Source organism: Cucurbita moschata, unplaced genomic scaffold (assembly GCF_002738365.1).
Source record: "Cucurbita moschata cultivar Rifu unplaced genomic scaffold, Cmos_1.0 Cmo_Scf00013, whole genome shotgun sequence".
In the NCBI taxonomy this organism is placed as follows: Eukaryota; Viridiplantae; Streptophyta; class Magnoliopsida; order Cucurbitales; family Cucurbitaceae; genus Cucurbita; species Cucurbita moschata.
In genome coordinates this window covers 3480658-3492389 of record NW_019268529.1, presented here as the reverse complement: position 1 = coordinate 3492389, position 11732 = coordinate 3480658, and the positions used below count along the sequence as shown (strand labels likewise).

Below are 11732 nucleotides of genomic sequence, written 5' to 3'. Positions count from 1 at the left end.
TTTAAAAAAAAAAAAAAAAAAAAAAGGACTATTATATACTTTTTTTTTGTTAATATTATAAATATAAATTAGTTAATTTATAATATTAAAATTTAAATTTTTAGAAATGAAAATAGAGGACAGAGATGTTTACGGGCCCCGTCCCGCGCAGTCCACTCCTTCGTCTTCCTCATGACAGTTCCACCCAAGCTTCTCTCCCATTCAGTTTCCAGTGCCCAAAAATGCTTCTCAAACCCTTCCATGGTTCTTCTTCAGCCACCGCTCAAATCCACAACCACCAAATTCTCAGACCTCTACCTCGCCCTTCCCTTCCATTCACCAACCGATCTCTCTCCAACTCCGCCGTCCTCTTCCGTTCACTTTCATCCCCTTCATATGTCAATGTCGTGCCGTCGCGGATTCGCCGCCGATTTGCGGTTCCTTACGAAGGTCATGAGCGGGAAGTCAGTAGCCTCGAGATTGAGAGCGAAGTCGACGATGGTTTACAAGCAAATGAGCAGTCATTAGGGAACCAAGGTTTGTTGAATCAGATGAAGGAGATCGTAACGTTTACTGGACCTGCTATTGGTTTGTGGATTTGTGGACCTTTGATGAGTCTCATTGACACTGCCGTTATTGGCCAGGGGAGCGCCGTTGAGCTTGCTGCTTTAGGTATTCTCGTTAATTTCTTCGACTTTTGCTTCCTTAACTTGAATTTTACTAATGGATTGAGAAAACTAGAGGACTTCAGTTTCTTGATTAGTACTATCTCATGGTGACTGTGAGTCTAAATCTTCTGAACTTGATTAGTTTGTAGTTTTTGACTGGCAGGCCCGGCTACGGTTCTATGTGATTATACGAGCTACGTGTTCATGTTTCTTAGTATCGCAACATCAAATATGGTAGCCACGGCCATTGCCAAACAGGTTCGACTAATAATAGAAGGATTTTCAATTCACTGTGCTGCATTTCTTGACCAGAAGGGCTATTGCAGGATAAAAACGAAGTGCAGCATCATATATCTATCTTGCTGTTTGTTGGGTTGACATCTGGTTTCTTTATGCTTGTCGCTACCAAACTATTTGGATCAGTAGCGCTAACTGGTACTGGGATTCCACATTATTGCTTAACTGAATAAAGGACTCATTGCATTCTATAATAATTTTATGGACTGTTCTTTTACGGTTCTCGCTTCATAGGAGCAAGAACTTTGTCATCTGTTAAAAGTTGTTATTGTCAATTTTCAGCTTTTGCGGGGCCAAAGAATGCAGACGTCATACCGGCCGCTAACAGATATATTCAGGTTTATTTTCTCTTTGAACATTACTTTCCCTTTTTTCAGTATAGAAATTCTAGTTTGTTCCGACTCTTTATGTTTGCTTTTATTTTGTTACATGTGAAGAGTTAACCTTTTTGGAAGAACAAATAAAATGATGTTTGGTTATCTAACAAATAGAGAATGAATGACCTTAATTTCTAGTTATGAGATATTTGTGTAATCCTATTAAATAAGAAAAATTTGTTGTTATCTAGTATCAAGGAATTTAGTTAGTCTTTTTGTATTACAAAAGACACATGTAACAAGAAATGTGAGTAAGATAATTTACACTTACAACATCGTATCAGAGCCATTCTATTCTGGGCGTGATTAATTGGCATAGCCTTATAGCCTTTCATAGCTACCGATTTTCCACTTGGCAAAATTTATTTGGAGTATTCATAACTACCAATCTTCCACCTTGACCAAATTTATTAGGAGCGTTCATAGCTACCGTTGAATTCATGTTTTGATATTGAAGTCCTGCGATCAATATTGCACATAAACTTATCCAGTCCAAGTTGGAAATGAATGATATCTATTCTGCAGCTTGAGGAGGAGTGTTGAGAGAATGATCTTAATTATATCTATATTATTCCTCTTCTTGAGTTATAATTCCTAGCCTATTTGTGTAATAATGGGAAGTAGCTGACCTTGGTGGCAAGCAGAGTTTTCATTTAGAATGTGATCACAACATACTCTTACGTTGACATGCTTTCATGATTTCTACTTTCAATGTTGACTGTCAATGTCCAAATGCTTCCATTATGATAGTTTTTTCAATGACTTTAAGCTGATCAAAATTCTTTTTCGTTGGTAGATTCGAGGTTTGGCATGGCCTGCAGTTCTCACTGGATGGGTTGCACAGAGTGCAAGGTTTGTATTACTAGATCCATGCCAATCTCATTAACTTTTTCTATCATAGCTACAATGTCCATGATTTCTGTTGGAATATGAAACCCCAAAACTTGCATTGTCATCTTTGCTTTGAAATTGAATAAAAAGGGTAAAAAAAAAACTGATATCCTTTCACATTTAGGCCATTGGTTTGCCTATTGATTTTCTTCATCACTATCACAACTTGTCCCATGTAGGTGTTAGATTTGAGGCCCTTGCCATTGCTCTTTACTTCATGATTTTCATTTGTGAACTTGAGCACAAATTGCAATAAGGTGTTTGTTTATTAATACAAATTGGATAAGTACGAGTAAAAGGAAAATAAGTTAAAGACTACTAAACAAAGTGGTGTTGAGAATTGTTGGTGGGGAGTCTCATATCGGCTAATTAAGAGGTTGATCATGTGTTTATAAGTAAGGAATACATCTCCATCTCCATTGGATGAGGCCTTTTGGAGAAACAAAAAATAAAGCCATGAGAGCTTATGCTCAAAGTGGACAATATCATACCATTATGGAGATTCGTGATTCCTAACAATTGGGGCAAATGCAATCCATTGTGCACAACATTGACAAAATATTTTGCGAACTTTCAAACAACTTCCAGTATAACTACACGAGTTACTTGAAAATTCTCCAAATTTATTAACTTTCGTTATCATTTTTGCTCTAGTCTTGGCATGAAGGATTCATGGGGACCGTTGAAGGCTTTGGCAGTTGCAAGTATTGTAGATGGCATAGGTCATCTGGTCCTATGCACGTTTTTAGGCTATGGTATTGTTGGTGCTGCTTGGTCAACTATGGCATCACAGGTATTCTTCTTTTTGTCTATGTCAATGTACCTAATTTCTATGCACTTATACTTGTTCATACCTCAAAACCAATCTCCTTCTTCTCCTTTATGGTTTTTAGGTTATTGCGGCTTATATGATGGTAGGAGCTCTGAACAAGAAAGGATACAGTGCATATTCTCCATCTGTTCCCTCAACTGGTGAATTTTTGTCAATACTTGGCATCGCTGCTCCCATTTTTCTAACCATGATGTCAAAGGTTCTATTTTATAAAACCCTTTTACATTCATCTGTTTTCATTTGAATAATGACTCTAAGACTGTGACCTTTTAGGTGGTCTTTTATTCTCTCCTCATCTATTATGCTACATCTATGGGCACACACACCATGGCTGCTCATCAGGTTCGTAATTCTCTTCATTTTTATCTCATGTGCAATATGTCTCTTTCTTTTCCATTGAAAGGCAATGGTCATGTCAAATTGATGGTTTGCCATTCACCTTAGGTCATGGTTCAAACGTTTTGTATGTGTACCGTATGGGGTGAACCTCTTTCTCAAACTGCTCAGTCATTTATGCCTGGATTGATCAATGGAGTGAATCGTAATTTGGATAAGGTGAGAACTCTCATTTCTAGTGACGCGTTTTTTATAAGGGTGTGGAAACGTCTCCCTAGTAGACGCGTTTTAAAAACCTTGAGGGGAAGCCCGAGAGGAAAAGCCCAATGATGGGTAACTTATGATTGTAGAACCCGTTCTTTATGGATAGTCATTGAATTTATTGTGGAAACCCTTTAATGTTATGTAGGCTCGAATGCTGCTCAAGTCACTCTTGATCATAGGAGCTATATTTGGTTTAGTATTGGGGACCATCGGAACATCGGTTCCTCGTTTTTTCCCGAATCTCTTCACGCCTGAAGAAAAGATCATTCAGGAGGTTGGTTCTTGATATCAATAATACTAGATGTGTTATATTGTGTAGACGCATGAAGTGTTGATTCCATATTTAGTTGTAAGGATAGTTATTTGTATATAAATTCTCTCAATCATCTGTACATGCAGATGCACAAAGTGTTGACTCCATATTTCTTGGCGCTAGTCATAACGCCCCCAACTCTTTGCTTAGAAGGGACATTATTGGTATGTTTGCTTTCCTTAAAGATTCTACTGAAGTTTTTGTGGCTGAATTGTACGTTTACTTATCTTTCTTTATCACATAGAGAAAGATTATAAACAAATATAAATCATCAGGTTATGAACCACGACCTCCATAATAGTATGATATTGTCTACTATGAGTATAAACTCTCATGACTTTCCTTTTTGTTTACCCAAAAAGTTTCGTACCATTGTAGATAGTATTCCTTACTTATAAACTATGACCTTCCCCTTAATTAGCCAACGTGAGACTCCTCTCCCAACAATTCTCAACAATCCTCCCCTCGAACAAAGTACACCATAGAGCCTCTCCCGAGGCCTATGGAGTCCTCAAACAATCTCCAATTAATCAAGACTCGCCTCCTTCTCTAGAGCCCTCAAACAAAGTACACTCTTTCTTCGACACTTAAGTCACTTTTGACTACACCTTCGAGGCTCATAACTTCTTGTTCGACACTTGAGGATTCTATTGACATTACTAAGTTAAGGGCATGCCTCTAATACCATATTAGGAACCACGAACCTCTACAATAGTATGATATTGTCTACTCTGAACATAAACTCTCGTAACTTTGCTTTTGGTTTACCCAAAAGGCCTCGTACCAATAGAGATAATATTCCTTATAAACCCATGATCTTCCCCTTAATTAGCGAATGTGGGACTCATCCCCCGACCATTCTCAACACATCATAGTTTATAGTTTATACAAGTGAGAATTGATGAAAATTTTCTCAAGGGGGAGAAATTGAAGAATGCCTTATTCAGTTTGTACTGAAATCTTCAAACTTTCCTGAATTCTTGACGTTAATGCTTGCAGGCTGGACGAGACCTAAAATTTATTAGTTTGTCAATGTGTGGATGCCTTTCTCTTGGTGCCCTCTTATTGCTGGTAATTTTCTGTCTCCCAACCTTAAATCTCATTCTTGACTGTTCTTTTATTTCTTCTTCTCTTTGTGCATCAACTTTACTGCTACTCTCAGGTTATAAGCAGCAGGGGTTATGGTTTGGTGGGCTGTTGGTACGCCCTCGTAGGATTTCAATGGGTAAGAACAAGACATCTCTTGCTTTCTTTAGCTGCAAATAGCTGCTCTTCTCACCTTCTACAATTTCCTTTCTGTTAGGCTCGGTTTCTTAGCGCTCTTCGGCGTGTCCTCTCGCCCGATGGAGTGCTTTACTCTAGTGATTTAAGCCATTATAGACTGGTAAAGCAGAAGGCTGCATAGGTGACAGTCCATGCGACCTTACAGTAGGGGCATAATTCAATGCCTTTTCGATGTCGTCGTTGTTCTGGATCGAAACCAAAAGGCCGTGAAGCCTGAAGACAGCATAAATTAGCCTTATGATTTGACAGCAGCTCTTGGAGGTTCTGCTCCTTGGATGAAGCTGTAACAGAAAACAGAGCAGCTTTATCTTTGGGTATATCTGCTATGATGAGCTCGTTGGTAATTTCTGTCGTAATTCATGATTTGATTTATTATTCATTCGGTTTGCAGATTATTTTGAAAAAAAAAAAATCATATTAAATTTATATAGGTGAAAATACTTGTGTTACAAATTTCATTCATCTATCTTAATATAAATACTTTTAAAAGAAAATAGTTTCATTTATATTTATTTTTTATTGAGATTATTATTATTATTGTTGTTATTATTTGGTGTTACAAAATTAATTTAATAAGTTGATATTACAATATTTTTATTTATTTTGAGAGTAATTGAGAGGGAAAGGAATATGAACAAACGCGAGCTAATAAGCAATAATTTTCAATTTTCTGTCCCACTTGGTATAAAAACTTGAGCGCCAAATCTCTAGTCTTATTGTTAATCATTGTTTCGGTATTTCGTGAACTGTTCGTTTTGCAGTCAATTAATGGCTGATGAATCTATATCCCTATTGGGGTTTTTCTTTTGGAGGCCAAATTTTAGGACTTAATCAACTCCATGAAAATTCAGTATGATTTTGTATGCTTTTGGTTATGGGTAGATGCATCTCATATGTGAACGTTGCAATTTTTTATCGCTATAATTTCTCACAAAATAAATAATGAGAACGAGATTCATCATTAAAAAATAAGTTGAAGTGCGATAAAATTGAAAGTTAATGAACTAAAAGACAAATCAATCTCGAAACAAATAATTGAGTAGGAATGAGGTATAACAAAGAATTGACTAGGAACGAGGTATAAAGAAATAGAAGACGATGATGTGAGAAAAAAAACACAAAGGAAGACATTTAGAGAAACAAAATTGAACGAAGGTAAAGGAGAGGAAATGACAATTGATATGAAGTAAAAAATAAATAAAAACATGCGAGTCTCACGTCGTAAGAAATGAGAATGAGATTGATGACAAATGATATGAAGTAAAAAATAAATAAAAACATGCAAGTCTCACGTCGTAAAAATGAGAATGAGATTGATGACAATTGATATGAAGTAAAAAATAAATAAAAACATGCGAGTCTCACGTCGTAAGAAATGAGAATGAGATTGATGACAATTGATATGAAGTAAAAAATAAATAAAAACATGCGAGTCTCACGTCGTAAGAAATGAGAATGAGATTGATGACAAATGATATGAAGTAAAAAATAAATAAAAACATGCGAGTCTCACGTCGTAAGAAATGAGAATGAGATTGATGACAATTGATATGAAGTAAAATAAATAAAAACGTGCGAGTCTCACGTCATAAAATATGAGAATGAGATTGATCACCCAGAAAAAACTAGAAAAACAAAATTGAAAGAGAACAATAAAATAAATAGTGTGAGTCCCACGTAATGAGATGAGAATGAGATTGATCACCTTCTCTTTAATGAAAAATGGAAATGAAATGGATAAAGTTGAATTAATGTCATTCATGAATTTAGGTAGGTCCACAATTTATGTTTAATAACAATGGATATAACTTCATAAATTTTAAGTTAAAGATTAAAATAGCATCTTGAAAAGTAAGGTTCAAGATAATTGAAAGGCCAAAATAGGAAGCATTACCAAATTGTGATTGAGAATGTGGTTGAGCAAGAAGCCAGGGAGGGTGAGACTAAGAATCAACTTCAGGATCATAGCCAACCTGCGATGCAGAGATATAAGCTCAATTAGCTAATGGGTATTATTCTAAAATGATCAGGAAAACATAAGATACACCCAAATGCATAAGAAATTGCGAAGAGCACCTTCACAGCATTATTATAATCTGAATCCCCAAGCTTCCCATGTAGAAACCACAACAACCCATCAGCTTGATGTAATAATGTGGCAGATTCTTTGTTCGAGTCAGCACTGTTCCACAATAAACCCAGCTTGCATAAAGTAGATGAAGCAGAGCAGACTGAATGGTTCACTGGAGCAATAGACCTCAGGACAGCTCTAGTTGTACAAGAAGGCCTTTGATGTTACAAATCAGAAACCTCCACGATGGTATGATATTTTCTGTTTTGAGCATTAGCTCTCATGGCTTTCCTTTTGGTTTCCCAAAAAAGTCTCATATCAATAGAGGCAGTATTCATTACTTAGAAATTCATGATCAATCCTTTAATTAACCGATGTGGGACTCCTCTCTCAACAATTCTCCCCTCGAACAAAGTACACCATAGAGCCTCTCCTGAGGCCTATGGAGCCCTCAAACAGCCTCCCCTTAATCAAGACTCGACTCCTTCTCTAGAGTCTCACTTGAGTCACTTTTGACTATATCTTCGAAGCTCACAACTTTTTTGTTTGGTATTTGAGTATTCTATTAACATGGCTCTCATACCACGATTCTCCACAATGGTATGATAGTGTCCACTTTGAGCATTAGCTCTCATGGTTTTGCTTTTGGTTTCCCCGAAAGGTCTCATACTATGGGAGATAGTATTGCTTACTTATAAATTCATGATCAACCCCTTAATTAACCGATGTGGGACTCCTCTCCCAACAATCTTCAACGTTTGACAATGGCTGTCCTGTATTGCTGCGAAGTGTATCTGCTAGACTTTAGATGGAAGGAACACCAAGTCTAATGAAGGGCAGAAATTTATTAAGCATGAAGACTTGCCAACAATTATGGTAGTTGCATTGAAATGGATGCCACCAAATGACTGACAATGATTTTGAACATCTTCAAGCAGTGAAAAAAGTGTTGTTTTCCACGATCTTCCCCAATCCATTGTTTCATCGCTTTTCCTAGACAGCCATGCCCAAGTACTGTGTTCATGTTGCTATGAATGAACTGCATGATCACTTCGTACACAGTTGGTACAAACCAACAGCGTCAACCTGTTCAAGCATTGTCATAACAAAATTTTCCTTGCAATTCCAGAAAAGGGCTTCTTTCTTAATTACTCTCCATATTCACCAAGTTCGGAACAAACTCTCTAACCTCACAATCATAAGGGAAGTTAGTAGCTCAAAAACTTGAAATTAAGCTACTAGAAAAGTGGCATTAAGGAGATCTGAACCTGTAATTTTGAAATTTTTTCTTACATATCATTGAGATTGAAGTACTTGACTTAATTTTGATCTAAGCAGTGCGACAGTGAAGCCATTCAACTCCGTAATCAAAGACAAACGAGGTACGAGTCATCTTTCATCAATCATGTCCTCTTTCGAAGCAATTTCACTTTTCAAGATTCCAAACAGTTATCTCGTGATAGTCAATCGTTGATCGAACTCTAAAAAACACATCAACCAATTTACGCGATCCTCCATTATAGATATCTTTATATAGGCTAGGTTTATCTCATCCATCAGCTAATTGAAAACAAGATTCCCCTAATTACACTACAAGTACGAACATGACTTCAAATGATCACATGATTAATAGCTTCTGTAATGTACCTTATAGAGTAGCCACTCCCTCTTTCCTTCCGCACAGACGTCCCTTCAATGTCAATCAGAGCAAATCATGCCCTAGAGGTACCAAAATCCATCCCAAGAGAAGGCACCACATCGGTTTCAACACTCATTGTTGTCCGTCTTCGTTTCCTTCAAATTCGTTTCCTCGAAATCCAAATGCCTAACGCCTAAAGATCATCCACTAACCTTCAAAATTCACTTTCGATTAACATAAAATCAACCTACATTCTTGACGAGAACTAACGACAATTGATCAGAAACTTCGCTCAGATAAAGTTTCCAATAATTGAAAACAATACTAAAAAAGCAATATCATCCAGTAGAGACAGAGAGAGAGATAGAACCATGTTCAGAGCACGAGCACGGGATTGATGGAAGCAAGAACAAATTCACAGCCGGAGGAGAAGATTGGAAGGAAGCATAATTCTGGGAAGTTCGTTCTGTTTCTCTTCAGAATTGGGCTCTCTGTTTATATACGGATTAAGAACGGCGACAGATTCTCTGCCCATAAATTATTTCTCATTTTGTCTCTTACTAAAAATTGTATAATAATTTTCTGAATTATTTTATTTTATTTTATTTTTTATATCTAATTAGTTAATTCATTTACTTCAATTTAATAAAATCAGTTAAATATAATTTATGAATCTATTAAATAGTTTAAAATACAAAAATAAATTTAAAAGTTCACAAATTAAATCTATTATTGAAATTTTTTTATACAATATTAGATTATAGTTATTCGGTATCTCCTTGATGGCTCGGGTCCTCGAAACGAGGTTCTTTGCCCTCTATCTAAGCTATGCAGAAAAGACTCGAAGCTAATTCTGTAGAATAGTGAACCTTCACCGAGTCTTTTTATTTAGGTATAGGTAGGTTCTGAGAATTCTTAAATTCTCTCGGATTCCGAACGTGATAAAAGTAATTTTAATTATTTTAAAATATTTTACGAGAAAAATGTGATTTTAAAATTAATTAAATTAGATCGGTGGGTTTGTATTTTATTAAATAATTTTAAATAAGGATTTGACGAAATAGTAATTAAACTAAAAATTATTATGTTCTTGAAATTCCTTTATTCCACAATGATCCCTTGCTTTAATTACACTGACCTATACAAAATAATAATTTTTAAATGAAGACCTACACAAAATAATAATTTTTTTAAATGAATAAATGCCCATAAATAGTTTTGACCATTGAATGCTGTTAGATTTTTTTTTTTTTCTTTTTTTTGAGATAAAGAATCTTTTAATAACTATATATATATAGTTATATATATATAGTAATTAATAATATATACTTATTTTTATGTGGTTGGAATTTCAAATTTCGATATTCCGCTAGTAGATATTATCCTCTTTGGACTTTCTCTACCGTTAAAGCTTTAAAACACGTATGCTACGGAAAAGTTTTTACACCCTTATAAAGGGTGTTTCGTTCTCCTCCTCAACTAATGTAAGTTCTCACAGTCCACCTCTTCAGGGTTCAGTGTCTTCGCTGACACTCATTCTTTTCTCCAATCGATGTGGGATCCCCACCAAATCCACCCCCTTTGAGGCTAGTGTCCTTACTGGCACACCGCCTCGTGTCTACCTCATTCGGGAAACAGCCTTCTCGCTGACACATAGTCCGGTGTCTGTCTCTTATACTATATGTAACGGCCAAGTACACCGCTAGCAGATATTGTCCTCTTTAATACAGTAACAACCTTAAAGTAAGTAAAAAAAATTCGGATCATTACATAAAATTTATTTTAGCGAATGATGTAACAAAATAATTAATATATATATATATAGTACAAAAAAATGTATATTTTAAAATTAACAATAAATTTGGGTTCGTTCCATTCAACCCAATCTAGTTTTAGGATAACTCGTGAGCTAACCCAATGTATAAAATTTTCATTTATTTGAACTCAACTCGATTCAATTGAGTTCACAATTTAACCCACATTGCATAAGTTAGATAGGACTGATTGGATTTCTTTTCGGATCATCAGATTTTTTTACACTCCTATCCATATGGTTTGTTCGTCCAATATTATAACGAAATTTTAGACATTTTTTTTAATATAATAAACAAAATAAAAACTTAGAAAATAAATAATAAAGAAAAAAAAACAAAAATACTATGGTTTATCAAACAAGACCAAAGTCTTTAGTATTGGGAATTAAGAAAAAAACTGCAATGATTGATGGAATAATAATAATTTGTCATAAGATCCGCAAACTAAATCTCGTGGGTGTCTTAAGTTGGCGTGACAAGATTTACAAAATTAGGGTTTCAATTATTAATGTCTCGTTTATAATTGACATCCATCACATTAGGTTAAAACTTGCATTTATTGCAATCTACCCCCCACATTTATTTTATTTACCTCCTTATATTTTAACTTATCCATTCTGGAAAATGGGAAATAAAATAATAATTCAAAAGTCAAAATAAATGCTACCCGTCACAATTTTCCATAACCTTAGTTCGAAAAATTCAAAAACTAGATCAGTTCAACTCATTCCGTATAATTTGTGTAATGATTCGAAATTTTCTACTTAATTTAAGATCGTCACTGTGTACATGTCATAATCATTGAATGCGAAAGTATTTCATTTAAATTTTCATAAAACGTCACGTTCATCTTAAAACACAACTATGGACCTATGTGTTTAAAAACACCTTTAAAAACTATCTGGATAAAGTTCGGTTAGATTACATATCTATATTTATTTTGTTTTTATAATTATTTATTTTCCCG

General features: G+C 35.2%; 1 protein-coding gene and 1 long non-coding RNA gene across 6 annotated transcripts; one reads left to right on the top strand and one right to left on the bottom strand.

The window, feature by feature from the left end:
• Positions 1-120: 120 nt before the first annotated feature.
• On the top strand, positions 121-5653 carry LOC111451164 (protein DETOXIFICATION 46, chloroplastic-like). 3 transcript variants are annotated; one of them, XM_023091473.1, is made up of 14 exons: positions 121-651; positions 811-905; positions 974-1082; positions 1227-1282; positions 2118-2173; positions 2867-3005; positions 3106-3243; positions 3318-3386; positions 3489-3599; positions 3790-3918; positions 4044-4121; positions 4957-5028; positions 5120-5182; positions 5261-5653. In XM_023091473.1, the coding sequence occupies exons 1-14, from the start codon at positions 126-128 to the stop codon at positions 5360-5362; spliced, it is 1743 nt and encodes a 580-aa protein (XP_022947241.1). In that variant the 5' UTR covers positions 121-125; the 3' UTR covers positions 5363-5653. The 3 variants fall into 3 exon arrangements, with proteins under 3 accessions (XP_022947241.1, XP_022947240.1, XP_022947239.1); XM_023091472.1 differs by having other exon boundaries at positions 4957-5182; XM_023091471.1 differs by lacking the exon at positions 5261-5653 and having other exon boundaries at positions 4957-5254.
• LOC111451169 lies at positions 5434-9492 on the bottom strand. 3 transcript variants are annotated; one of them, XR_002711939.1, is made up of 3 exons: positions 8960-9492; positions 7136-7214; positions 5434-5522 (listed from the first exon to the last, which is right to left on the bottom strand). It is a non-coding gene; the product is annotated as an uncharacterized LOC111451169 (long non-coding RNA). The 3 variants fall into 3 exon arrangements; XR_002711938.1 differs by lacking the exon at positions 5434-5522 and having other exon boundaries at positions 6895-7214; positions 8960-9491; XR_002711940.1 differs by lacking the exons at positions 5434-5522; positions 7136-7214 and adding an exon at positions 8430-8793 and having other exon boundaries at positions 8960-9491.
• Between the last annotated feature and the right edge of the window lie 2240 nt (positions 9493-11732).

Excerpts from the sequence above, each read along its gene's own strand:
- LOC111451164 (XM_023091471.1), top strand. The coding sequence starts at position 126 with ATGTTTACGGGCCCCGTCCCGCGCAGTCCACTCCTTCGTCTTCCTCAT. Across the intron at positions 652-810 it reads CGTTGAGCTTGCTGCTTTAG|GCCCGGCTACGGTTCTATGT; the intron begins GTATTCTCGTTA and ends TTTGACTGGCAG. Across the intron at positions 1,083-1,226 it reads TGGATCAGTAGCGCTAACTG|CTTTTGCGGGGCCAAAGAAT; the intron begins GTACTGGGATTC and ends GTCAATTTTCAG.